The sequence below is a fragment of the Palaemon carinicauda genome, chromosome 9 (genome assembly GCF_036898095.1).
Source record: "Palaemon carinicauda isolate YSFRI2023 chromosome 9, ASM3689809v2, whole genome shotgun sequence".
Taxonomy (NCBI): Eukaryota; Metazoa; Arthropoda; class Malacostraca; order Decapoda; family Palaemonidae; genus Palaemon; species Palaemon carinicauda.
The window spans coordinates 136029105-136042072 of NC_090733.1; the positions used below are offsets into that span (position 1 = coordinate 136029105).

Genomic DNA, 12968 nt, shown 5'->3' on the forward strand with positions numbered 1-12968 from the left:
CCCTTGTTTTTTCAAACCATCCTATAATGTTTCTGAAACAGCATTACAAGTGCACTGTAATTGGAATGTTAGAAAAAACATGAAAGAAATATCATATATACAGTATAGAAGATTGATATGGTTACAATACAATAAAAGGAATTCAACAATAACAGTTTTATTCTTTTTTGAAAATCAAGAAGACAAGATATAATGAGAATTTCAATGGTTATTTATCAATTTGAGCTCTTTTGATCATACAAAAGATTCGCGTCTCTTTTTTCTTGAACGTTATGGCTTCTTACAGTACACCCAGTAAGATTTTCTTCATGCATATGGTCCATAATACAAATTACAACTAAATCAATGGATAATCCTTGCATAAGCTAAATGAACAAACTGTATACTTACCTTTTAAACCTTACAAATGACAGTTTCTCAAAAAAAAAAAAAAAAAAAAAAAAAAAAAAAAAAAAAAAAAAAAAAAAAAAAAAATAATAATAATAATAATAATAATAAAGTAAAGATGACTACTTTTGAAACATTTCCAATTTTCTGACCTCAATCCAAACATAAATAGAATTTGGATAACTTACAGTAATTAAATAAACCATACATATGGTCATTCTAACAACACATCATCGTAAAACTGTATAATTTATACAGTATAAAAATACAATACCTATGTTAATTTCCCTTATTAGCTGAAAATACTTTGTTCAGTAACACAACTTTAAAAACAATATTGCCTAAAAAGGTGTCAAATAAATGTATGATTTATAAATACCATAGACCTGGCACAGAGTATGAAAAAGAATTCCATAATACAGAAGTGCTAATAAGGAATTAAGAGTTTTACATCTTGACAGACAATATGTTTTGCAATGACAAAACTATGGTGGCATGTTATCTCACAAGATATTACATACGATAAAATCCAAATGATAAATATAAATCAAATCGGCACAGACTGTTTACATATAACTATATAACAACTCAGCAAATGTAGTCCGAATACTAAAATCATTTATGACGATAATCAAAATACCATCGAATGACCAGCATAAAAATGCCATAAAACTATATTACATAAAGGATATCATCAAAATGAAACAACAAACAAGGATGCACTTGGCTATTTCCATTTCTTGTTACTTATTTATACATTATAGCCTATGAAAGTCATTCTTAATAACCATAAGTTAAAATATACTTTAATAACAGCTTCATATATATACACACAAATAATTCTTGGAACTACTCATGACCGCTAGAGGATAATCAAACTAAGGGGCGTGCAAGCCTTTGCTTGTTGAGTTTGTACATGCCCAAATCAAGAACTAAGAAACCTATTTCAGCCGAGATTTCAAAAAAAAGGAATACCTAGTCCTTTTCAAACTATGATCATTCTCACATCCCCACTCGCACAAATACACAGGAATCAGCAATGTCTTTTTTTTCTTTTTTTTTTCATAATTTATATCACAATTTACAAAAGGACCCTCAAAGAATATGTCCGATGAAAATATCAGACACGGGTCACAAAGGCTTAATCGATTTGAGAGAATAAGAGCAATTAGGGAGGCAAATCACCAAGCAATCTCTGCTGTTGCAATTGCGCTCGCACAATAGCGTTTTCATTTTTCAACGCTGCGTTTTCACTTTTCAAAACTTCCACTTCTTGCTTTAGTAGTTCGAAATCCATGTCTCTTCTTTGAGTTTCTTTCACTTTCTCCATCAACTCCTCATTGTGTTCTCTTAGCTCTGCTATGTAGTCACACGCTTTGGCAAGAATCCCACCTTTGCTCTGCAAAATCAAAACCAGCTCAAGATTACGATATCCTTACCAAAGATGTAACTAAACTAACATGCGGGACATGATTCTTCAACTCCCTCATCTCCTTTGCAACTTCAATTAGATACGGTAACTCCTTTAAAGTGCTTTGTTTAAACTCTTCGCTAAAAGGGAAAATGTTTCAGTACGGAATGTCAAAACCATGTTTTCACACTCATTAGTGTAATACTGTACTGTAATACCAAAGCCTTCAATAAAGTAATCATTTAATGTGACTAAAATTACAATTACTTACCTCCCGTTAGTTAAATAAGACTAAATCTAGACCATGAACATAGCATCTGGGATGCTATTGTGGTCATTTGTGCTACAACTGACCTCAATTAAAAAGGGAATTTTGAAGATGCACAGCCACAGAAATGTTTCCGTACAAGGTATTACAATTTACAGCACCATGTAAACAAAAATGAAGTCTCTATTGAGATGTCAGAAGAGACTGAAAGTATGCCATGTTACTGTAGACGGCAGATTAACTTCGGAGGCCTTTCTAACAAATTTTCGTGGTTGAATTATTCTAACGGTGACACTTGAAATTCTCCGACATGAAGACGAATATATTTTTTCAATTCCTGTAATAATCAAAGACCAAAGACCTTCACTTCAGGGGCCATATGTATGAATATAAATATACATACTGTATACATATAAATAATATATATAGTAAATTATATATATATTATATATATATACATATATATATATATATATATATATATATATCATATATATATATATATATATATATATATATATGTATATGTATATATATATATATATATAGATATATATATATGTATATATATATATATATATATATATATATATATATATATATATATATATATATATGAGCTTGGAAAAACTATCATTATACTAATTCACAAAAAGGGAAACTTAAAAGACCTGAAAAATTATCGCCCAACAAGTTTACTTTGTGATATATAGAACAATTACAAAGATCATAGGCTGAGTAGAAAGACAGCTAGACTTTAACCAACCAAGAGAGAAGGTAGGACTTAGAAGCGGGTATTCAACAAATCACCATATCCCTGTAATTAACCAGCTAATGGAAAAATCAACAGAACATAACAAAGCACTTTGTATAGCATTTATAGACCGAGAAAGCCTTTGATTCCGTCAAAATTTCATCAGTAATGAAAGCCCTTCAAAGACCTGGAATAAATGAGTCTTACAATAAAACACAAAGTACAGAAATCCTTAAACTGCATATAGCGAGAAAATCCAAACTGAGAAATGAGTTACACAGGGAGATAACATCTCTCCTAAATTATTCAAAACATGCCTAGAAGTTTTTAAGAATTTAGATTGAGAAACTGGGAATTGATATTAATGGGGAATACCTAAACAACTTCAGATTTGCAGACGACACAGTTCTGTTTAGTAAATCATGGGAGGAATTACAAATGATAAAATATTTAAATATAGAAAGCAGAAATGTAAGACTGGAAATGAATCTGAGTAAAACTAAGATTATGTTCCATAAAAATGATGACAACAAATAAGGGTTATGGATAAACCTCTAAAGATTGTTAATAAATATATGTACTTAAGACAGACACAGTAAATGTTTCCCCAGGACATGAGACCAAAATTAAAAGAAGGATAAGCAAGGAATCGAGAGCTTCTGGTAAACAAAATGAGATTATGAAAAGTAAAAGGCCACTTTCTCTAAATAGAATAGTATTTAATTAGACTGGCTTGCCAGTATCAACTTATGCATTGGAAACTTGGAGTCTTACTACATCCTTAGAACATAAGCTATCTACAACTCAAAAAGCTATGGAAAAAATTAAGGGAATAACACTAAGAGACAGAAAAAGAGCAACATGGATATGAGACCAAACTAAAGTAGAGGATATTCTAACATGTAAGAAAAAGAAAGGGACCTGGGCAGGACATATAATGAGAACATATAATAGATGGATGTTAAGAATAACAGAATGGGTCCCTAAATACCGCAAAGGAAGCAGAGGAAGGAAGAGAAGACGATGGATTGACGAGCCAAAAAAATTTGTGGGTATAGACTGGCATAAAAAGAACAAACAGATGGGAGTGGAAGGAGATGTCGGATGCCTTTGTCCTGCAGTGGACTGGTTGATGATGATCACGATGATATTTACATATTACAGTATATCTATACAGTAGAACTTTGGTATTCGAGCGTCTTGAAGCTCGAACAAATTGGTTTTCAACCAAAAAGTTAGTGAAAAACACCCCTATTCCTGAACAAATATTCAGTACTTGACCAGTACGAATAAAAGCCTGCCAAGCCGAATGCCATCAGTTATGCATTAGCAGCTGTTTCAGATGAATATAAACATATGTTCTACCTCTTTTTTCGTGTTACACACTGCTACATCTTTGTTTTGCATCCTTTTTTTATATATTTTGATTCATAGGCACTTGAACATGGGTCCAAAGAAGAATAAGAGTGAAAGTGGTCAAGTAAAAAGAGAAACGGTGTGAAAAACCATTAAACTGGAAAAGGAAACCAATTCCAAGTACGAATACGGAATCCATGTTTCACATCTTGTTCTCGAATATTCTGCGGCTGTCAACAATATTGACTATTTTAGAGAATAAATAATGAATGGAGCTCATGTTGCTAAAGTGATTACTTTGACGAAGCAAAGTTCTAAAGGAAGCTAATGTTGCTAAAGGTTGGGACTACTTTGATGAAGCAAAGTAATAAAGGGAGCTAATGTTGCACAAACGTGACTACTTTGACGAAGCAAAGTAATCAAGAGAGCTAATGTTGCTAAGAGAGACTATTTTGACGAAGAAAAGTAATAAAGGGAGCTAATATTGTTAAACGAGTGACTACTTTGACGAAGCAAAGTAATAAAGGGAGCTAATGTTGCTAAAGGTTGTGACTACTTTGATGAAGCAAAGTAATCAAGAGAGCTAATGTTGCTAAAGGTTGTGACTACTTTGATGAAGCAAAGTAATCAAGAGAGCTAATGTTGCTAAAGGTTGTGACTACTTTGATGAAGCAAAGTAATCAAGAGAGCTAATGTTGCTAAAGGTTGTGACTACTTTGATGAAGCAAAGTAATCAAGAGAGCTAATGTTGCTAAAGGTTGTGACTACTTTGATGAAGCAAAGTAATCAAGAGAGCTAATGTTGCTAAAGGTTGTGACTACTTTGACGAAGCAAAGTAATAAAGGGAGCTAATGTTGCAAAAACGTGACTACTTAGACGAAGCAAAGTAATAAAGGGGCCTGATGTTGCTAAAAGAATGACTACTATGACAAAGCAAAGTCCTCATATACATAGGGTAGTGGAGAAGTTGTTACTTCTTTTTATAAATGAGAAACAGTTACGAGGTGATAGCATTATCAAGGCATTTATTTGAGAAAAGGCACTAGAAATCTATGCTAAGTGGGGGGTAGTTCAGGCTTTCGTTGAAAAAATGAGTCCTGATATCGTAATAACAAATAGGCCTGTAAACATTTTCAATGATAATTTTATGTCTTATTACTGGAAGATTCTGCAAAAAAAAGCAAACGTAGCAAACATTGGATCAGTATTTAATTAAAGAAAAACCTGCCTTAAAGTGACAGAAAAGGAATAAATAAAAAACCCAAACCTCAATTATCATATGATTTTATGTTACGGGATTCCCTCCCTCAGCAATAACTCCTCCCTTTCTCACCATACCGCCACCCTCTTACGTTGTTATATCCCGACCAAAAAGTTAAGTTTTCTTATGTTAAAATGATTTCTAATGTAATTTTTATTGAGAATTTTGTGCGTTATTATATTTACTGTTTGTGTAAAAACTACATACTGTAATTGCACTTTTATAGGATAACATGTCATGCTACTACCAAATCAACTGGGGCTTGGAATGCATTATTAACTTCTACTGTACATTATTTGTAATGGGATATAATAATTAATCGCTTTTCAAACTAATCTGTATGTGACAATCTTTTTGGAACGAATTATGGATGAATACCGAGGTATTAATATATATCAAAATTGAAGGCCGTCATTTAAGCCCAACCTACAATGGAAAATTGATAAATGCTGAGTAAAAACTGTATTTCATATACCATATTTAATAAACCCTACTTCAAACTATTTACCTCAATGTTTCACATAAAAAAAAAAAGTTGTACACTGGAATTTCTCTTAGCTCTACTTTTATAACCTATCCATGTTTCAATGACAAAAATCTTGTTAATATTCATAAAAGTAGATGAAATTTTTCTCTAAAAATTTCATATTTTGAGAAATCGGCTTCCAAAGATTGTATTTTGATTGAATAGACGTACAGTATGTATAAGTACTATATGTGCACCTGTTTTGACAGTTAACAAAGGAGAGAAACTATGCTTCCTTGCTTGTTGACATAAGTTACAATGGTACTGGTGTTGTTCATCTACACTCCTGAATGACTCTCCAAACATTCATGGAATGCTTGCAGTACCAGAAATGCTTGCAATTGCCATAAAATAGCGGATGATTTTCTATCGCTGAACAAACTCATAATATGACCAGATGTGTGCCCTACTCCTTCAACACCTCTGATAACAGTTTTGGGTACATAGATCAAGAGTCTGGTGTGACACCTTCAGTGAGGTTTTCTTCGTCCATACACCCGATAAGATCAGCCTGTACCTTCTGTCCCACTGAAACGGGATATCTGCTCAAGGGATCCCTGCGGCTGAGCAATGATTCTTCAAACACAACTGAAGGGATCTCTGGTGGAAGGGCCTGTGAGGAATGATCTTCTATGACGAAGAAATACAAACAAGGAAATGTAGCCGAGAAATGGCACAAAACAGCTATGCTATCTCTAAGCTTGCCAATGATACTGTCTGATGGAAAAACTCAGATGCTGTGGGGGTGTTTCAGCTTGGCCAGACACTTTAAAGTCTGCTTGGGTGTGAGATTAGACTTTTCCCAATTTATCAATATCCCCAGATTGCTACTAATGGTAGAACGTGTGTAGAAGCAGATGAATTGATTTGGATATAAAACTTAGTCCTTGAGCCAAGCAACAAAGCCTCAGGGACTACTGAATATTCCTTAATTGGTGAGCACAAGAGCATAGATTGCATGGAAGCCAAGTGAAAGTGTGCATAAATAAGGGAGCGTACATATTCAAATGAATGCTTATCAACAGGAGAGCAAGCATGAAATAGATCATTGCATGCCAACACGAGTATTTTCCAGTTTTGAAAAATGTGCACTAAATGGAGAGCACATGCAATCGTGCACCAGCAGATGAACATGCTTATGCTCCAACAAGTGAGTGCTCACCATCAGCACCATGCCTACAAGTACATGAATGCTTAAGGTCTGAAGAATGTGCGCTAAATGGAGAGCACAGACAAGCAAATGCTCGAAGTCAGAAGAATGTGCGCAAAATGGAGAGCACAGACAAGCAAATGCTCGAAGTCAGAAGAATGTGCGCAAAATGGAGAGCACAGACAAGCAAATGCTCGAAGTCAGAAGAATGTGCGCAAAATGGAGAGCACAGACAAGCAAATGCTCGAAGTCAGAAGAATGTGCGCAAAATGGAGAGCACAGACAAGCAAATGCTCGAAGTCAGAAGAATGTGCGCAAAATGGAGAGCACAGACAAGCAAATGCTCGAAGTCAGAAGAATGTGCGCAAAATGGAGAGCACAGACAAGCAAATGCTCGAAGTCAGAAGAATGTGCGCAAAATGGAGAGCACAGACAAGCAAACGCTCGAAGTCAGATGAATGCATGGTAAGTGAAGCAGGTAAATGACTATGTTGAAGGGAATGGGCTGGGAGGCGCTTCCATCCCTTACCCTGGTACTGTATATTAAATCTGGAGGTGATGACGTCCATCATCTGCACCTCCAGGGGAACTGGTCTGGATGCCATGCCAAGGGGTTCTTCCATTGGTGTAGCAGAAGGGGTCTGGAGAAGATTTTGTCTAAGATATTACAGGGGCTTGCAGAAGTCTTTTCTCCAAGAGAATACCCTTCAGGCTTAAGGATGGTCATACCATCCTTAAGTTGTCATCCTTGTCTGCATCATCACCTGAAATTAACATTTCGGGTTCACCCCGAGAAGGAATACCCGCTTCTCTAAAGGAAGCAGATAAAGCTAACTTACACTGGGTTTGCCCTAGGGTTAAATTAATAAAGTCATCTTCCATTGATATTTTCCAGGAGGACAACAGCAAAGGATCAGAGGACAGAGTACCCAGGGAGAAGGGGGGGTCCAGCAGATTTATTAAACTTTGATTAAAACCACGAGAGCAAATAATATCACTTGGACTTCCTCCTGCCATACTCTTGCCATTGGGATGGCAACCACTCTTTACATTCCTCACAAGGGAATGACACCATGCAGTCCCGAACACACCAGTAAGGGCAAAAAGAATGGGGATCTACGACCAGCTTGCTTACAAAGTTACGCACAGACGGACGGAAATTTCTGGGCAAGACCATATGCCTACACATGGTTTCCCCCATCACTAAGACACAGAAAGCTAATAATCTGATTATAGAAAAAGAAAATAAAAAGACGCCAGGATTGGAACACTGATCATGCGTCTGTATAATTTGGCGACTCAAGTCAAAGTGGGTACTAAGTGAGCTGGCAGGGGGGTTGAGACTTCGCCCACTATTTGCCTGCAACTACCGACACCTTTGCTGAAATTAAAACTCCTACAGAATGACGAGGGTTTGTATATGTGTGGGAACATATTAAGAAAACTTTTAATATGCTATGACTGATCACTATTTATAGAGACTTACAATAGGCTAGACTTAAGCTAAGCTTAGGCTAGCACAAGGGCTCATAATTCTATTTATTACCTTATAATGGGTTTCTCTGAACAGAAGCCTGTCCTAAGTAAACTAGTATCTATAATTATTTATTTCGTAGTTAGGAAAATATACCCATTAAACACTAACAGATAGTCCCCTAGATACAAACTAAATGCATTCCAAAAGTGGGTTCTTAAAAGTTCAACAGTTAATCTAGGCATATAGAGTTATTGGGTCCTTCGGATGGCCAGACAGTACACTGGATCCTTCTCTCTGGTTATGGCTCATTTTCCTTTCTACACATACATCGAATAGTCTGGCCTAATCTTTACATATTCTCCTCTGTCCTCATACACCTGAAAACACTGAGATTACCAAACAATTCTTACTTGTTCAAGGGGTTAACTACTGCAATTCAATAGTTCAGTGGCTACTTTCCTCTTGGTAAGGGTAGAAGAGACTCTTTAGCTATGGTAAGCAGCTCTTCTAAGAGAAGGACACTCCAAAATAAAACCATTGTTCTCTACTCTTGGCTAGTGCCATAGCCTCTGTACCAGGGCCTTCCACTGTCTTGGATTATAGTTTCTTTGCTTGAGAGTACACTCAACCACAATATTCTATCTTATTCCTCTTCCTCTTGTTTTTTAAGTTTTTATAGTTTATATATGAAAGACTTATTGAATATTTGCTTCCTAAATGGGGTTAATTACACCCCTTCCTAAACAGATATAATAAACAGTTGAAAAATACTAACAAGAAGTCATAAGGGAGGTATTCAGCTGGTACAAATTACCACAGGGAATGGTCCCTACAGAGATGATTGTTAACATGCTGGATGTGTAACTTCTATCACTGAAGACAAGCTGAAGTCTGTGTTGAACACTGGATATCCCAAATTGGTTACGGATAATCAAGTTCAATTGTAAATCAAAGAAAATGTATATTCCTCCCTCCCGGCACAACAAGCATAAGAAATGACCAGATTGAGTCTCCTTTCCAGTAAAGCATACCAACCACAAATGGAGAGTAAGTGTTGGTCATATAATGCCTTTTACAAAACCCTCCCACATTAAGCATTAAAGGAAAGTTAGTGATGAGCAATTGTAAAGGACGCATACACATCTAGTGGAGAAGATCCATAAATTAAACCTGATACCTACGATGGAAAAATAAGTTACGGACACTATAAAGCAGTGCCACATATGAATGTACCAATTCCATCCATGTTGTTCCATTGCACTTTTCATAGCTTAAAACACACAATACAAATATAAACCAAAATAACGAATAAATGTCTAAATTAGCTTCAAACAATCAAAGTTAAAGTTCCCAGGTTATGGAGATGTGATGACAGCAACACCCGGAGAAAAGGGGAGGACATACCGACAGGCAAGTGGATGGTTTCTCACTTCTTTCAGTAATGTGTCATCAATTCTTCTCGAACGGAATACAGTACAGCCATAAAATACCTAAAGTTTGAATTCCTATAGGCAAGAATGATAATGACATACAGCTGGCAGTTTAACGTCTGAGTCTTCTGGAAGCGTTTTAAACGTTATAGATGCTGCTTACAATAAGACACAGCCTGTATATCATTGTAGTTGACACACATTAAAAAGCTACTTCAACCTTGAATTGACTTTTCATTTATCATACCTAAAGATTCTAATATATAGCATGTAAAATAAGGGGTAGGAAACACATTGGAATACTATATAAGAATATTCCTAAACTATACACTATCAATCTTATCCCCTCAAAATAAATATCTTTATTTACCAGCATCAGTTTACTTGTCAATTAAATATCCAATACATTAAAGGTTAAAGGTGTCTGGTATCAGTTCCAGTTTCATCAGAATAGATGCTCACCAGAACATCAGCCGGGCAAGCCCAACCCACCACTGTGGTGCCCAACCACAGCAGTGGCCTCCCCAGTAACCATCTTTAACTCATGATTGGGGATCGATCTGCTACCAAGCAAATGCTGGGCAAATATGTTACCACTGTACTAGCCAGGAGGCTTTGATACAACAAAACTAGTCTTACCTGTATTTCACAGCCTATACCTTAAGTACAGCACGTACTGTAATTGAAAGGTCATCTTAGGTCCTAGTTTTAGCTCCATGATAAAGATTCTGAAAGCCCAGCCAATACTTCTAAAACTACTCCAACACCTTACCTGAGCACTTTTAGAGTGAGCTTCTGGGCACTCGGGTATAATTTTGGCAAGCCGACAAATCCAGGTGTTGATTTTATCTCTCCTCCTTCTTTCTACTTCATTGTGGGTCACCCTTCTCTTTTCTTCCCTCGTGGATCCAGTCAATCTTGGGTTCAGAGTTTCGCTTGTTCTAGGAGCAAGGTTACGGGGTGATGTGTTGGTAAGAACATCGCTGATCACATAAAATTGACCTGTTGAACATATTCCATGAAATCAGATCTGAACAAGAACCAACCAATGATGGCTGACATACAAAATTATCATAATACTGCAAACGAGTTTTAAGAATAAAAGTACATACATACATATACCAAGGCACTTCCCCCAATTTTGGGGGGTAGACAACATCAAACAAATGAAACAAAAAAGGGGACCTTTCCTCTCTACATTCCTCCCAGCCTGACCAGGGACTCAACTGAGTTCGGCTGGTACTGCTAGGGTTCCGCAGCCTACCCTCCCCCGTTATCTACCACAGATGAAGCTTCATAATGCTGAATCCCCTACTGCTGCTACCTCCGCGGTCATCCAAGGCACCGGAGGAAGCAGCAGGAATAAAAGTAATCCAATAATCTTTAATCTTGGGTTGTGCCATAGCCTCTGTACCATGGTCTTCCGCTGTCTTGGGTTAGAGTTCTCTTGCTTGAGGGTACACTATTCTGCTATTTCTCTTCCTCTTGTTTTGTAACATTTTTTATAATTTATATTCTAATGTTGTTACTGTTCTTGAAATATTTTATTACTCCTAGTTTCCTTTCCTCACTGGGCTATTTTCCCTGTTGGAGCTCCTGAGCTTATAGCATCCTGCTTTCCCAGCTAGGGTTGTAGCTTACCAAGTAATAATAATTATAACAATAATTCCCTATTAAAGTACAGTATAGTGATACCTTGGTTCATGAATTTAATTCGTTATGGGAGCAACCTCACAAACTAAAATGCTCTTATCCTAAAACAAATTTTCCCATAATGAATAAAGGAAATTTACTCTATGTGTTCTACACATCCATAAATACACAAATACACTAATTTCTAATGGTTTGTGATAGTAAATATTGAACAATTTATAACTCGTAAAAATGACAAATTCGTAGATAATTTGTATTTTTCCTAACTATACAAACCTTAGCTATTTACATGGGGTAATTACTTCGGCGTAGCTGAAATGACGAGCCATAAGAATTTTAACGAGGGTTTACTACCCCTCCGCTAGTTAGCGGGGGGGGTAGCTTGCTACCCCTCCCCCCTCACACACAGTGAGTGCTTCACTTTACTTAGAGGTAGGACTTATCCCGGGGGACAGGGCTGGCGGGCAAATGTGTGTAAATAGCTAAGGTTTGTATAGTTAGGAAAAATACAAATTATCTACGAATTTGTCATTTGTTCCGTAACTGAAATACAAACCACGCTATTTACATGATGTGACTTAACCCTTAGGAAGGGTGGTAAGTCCCTGCCATACTGGCTTTGGCTTGCCCGGGCATTCCATATTCGAGTGTCTACGTACTCAGACAATAGGGAATCCCTGCTCCTCGCTAGCAGCTGTGAAACTGCTGCAGCCTACGTAAGGTGTGTGCGAAGGTGAAAAGTGACTCGTCCCAGGAAGTTGACCTGGAGTTCCTCAGATGGAAATCTAGGCTAGGACTCTCCCAATACCACCTCGTCAGGGTATGGGGCCATGACAGTATTACACTTAATACTAGGAACACAAGGAAGCATGGTTTACCTGCAGTGGTTTGAGGTCAGCTGTACAGAGAACCCAAGAGGCTGCTTTCTCCAAGGAAGAAAAGAATAAGGGCCAGACATACCTTTTCATTTATGTAGACTAAAACTGGGTAACAATGCCCTCAACCTTCTGGTACTTGTCCATTAAGGAGCTTGAGGTTTAGACCAGCTGTTGTGCAGCCACCACAGGGCCGATAGAAAACGTATCGAGCCTCCTGTGGGTCACGTCTTGCAGGTAGTGGGCTGTGAAGGTGGTCTGACGCTTCCACACCCAACCTTGCAGGACATGCGTCACTGAATAATTCTTCTTGAAGGCCAGGGACGTAGCTATGCCCCTGACATCAAGCGCTCTAGGGCGACGTGACGGAGAAGGGTCAGGATTCAAGGCTAATTGTATTACCTTGCAGATCCAGGCTGA

General features: G+C 37.0%; 1 protein-coding gene across 2 annotated transcripts in view; it reads right to left on the reverse strand.

The window, feature by feature from the left end:
• Positions 1 to 1099: 1099 nt before the first annotated feature.
• The window catches only part of LOC137647169 (upstream stimulatory factor 1-like), a 30248-nt gene continuing 18379 nt past the window's right edge, over positions 1100 to 12968 (reverse strand). For both annotated transcript variants that reach the window (XM_068380451.1, XM_068380452.1), the window contains 2 exons: positions 10793 to 11022; positions 1100 to 1786 (listed from right to left, as the gene is read on the reverse strand). In XM_068380451.1, the coding sequence (XP_068236552.1) occupies positions 1556 to 1786; positions 10793 to 11022 (461 nt within the window). In that variant the 3' untranslated portion in view covers positions 1100 to 1555. The remainder of the gene's footprint in view (positions 1787 to 10792; positions 11023 to 12968) is intronic.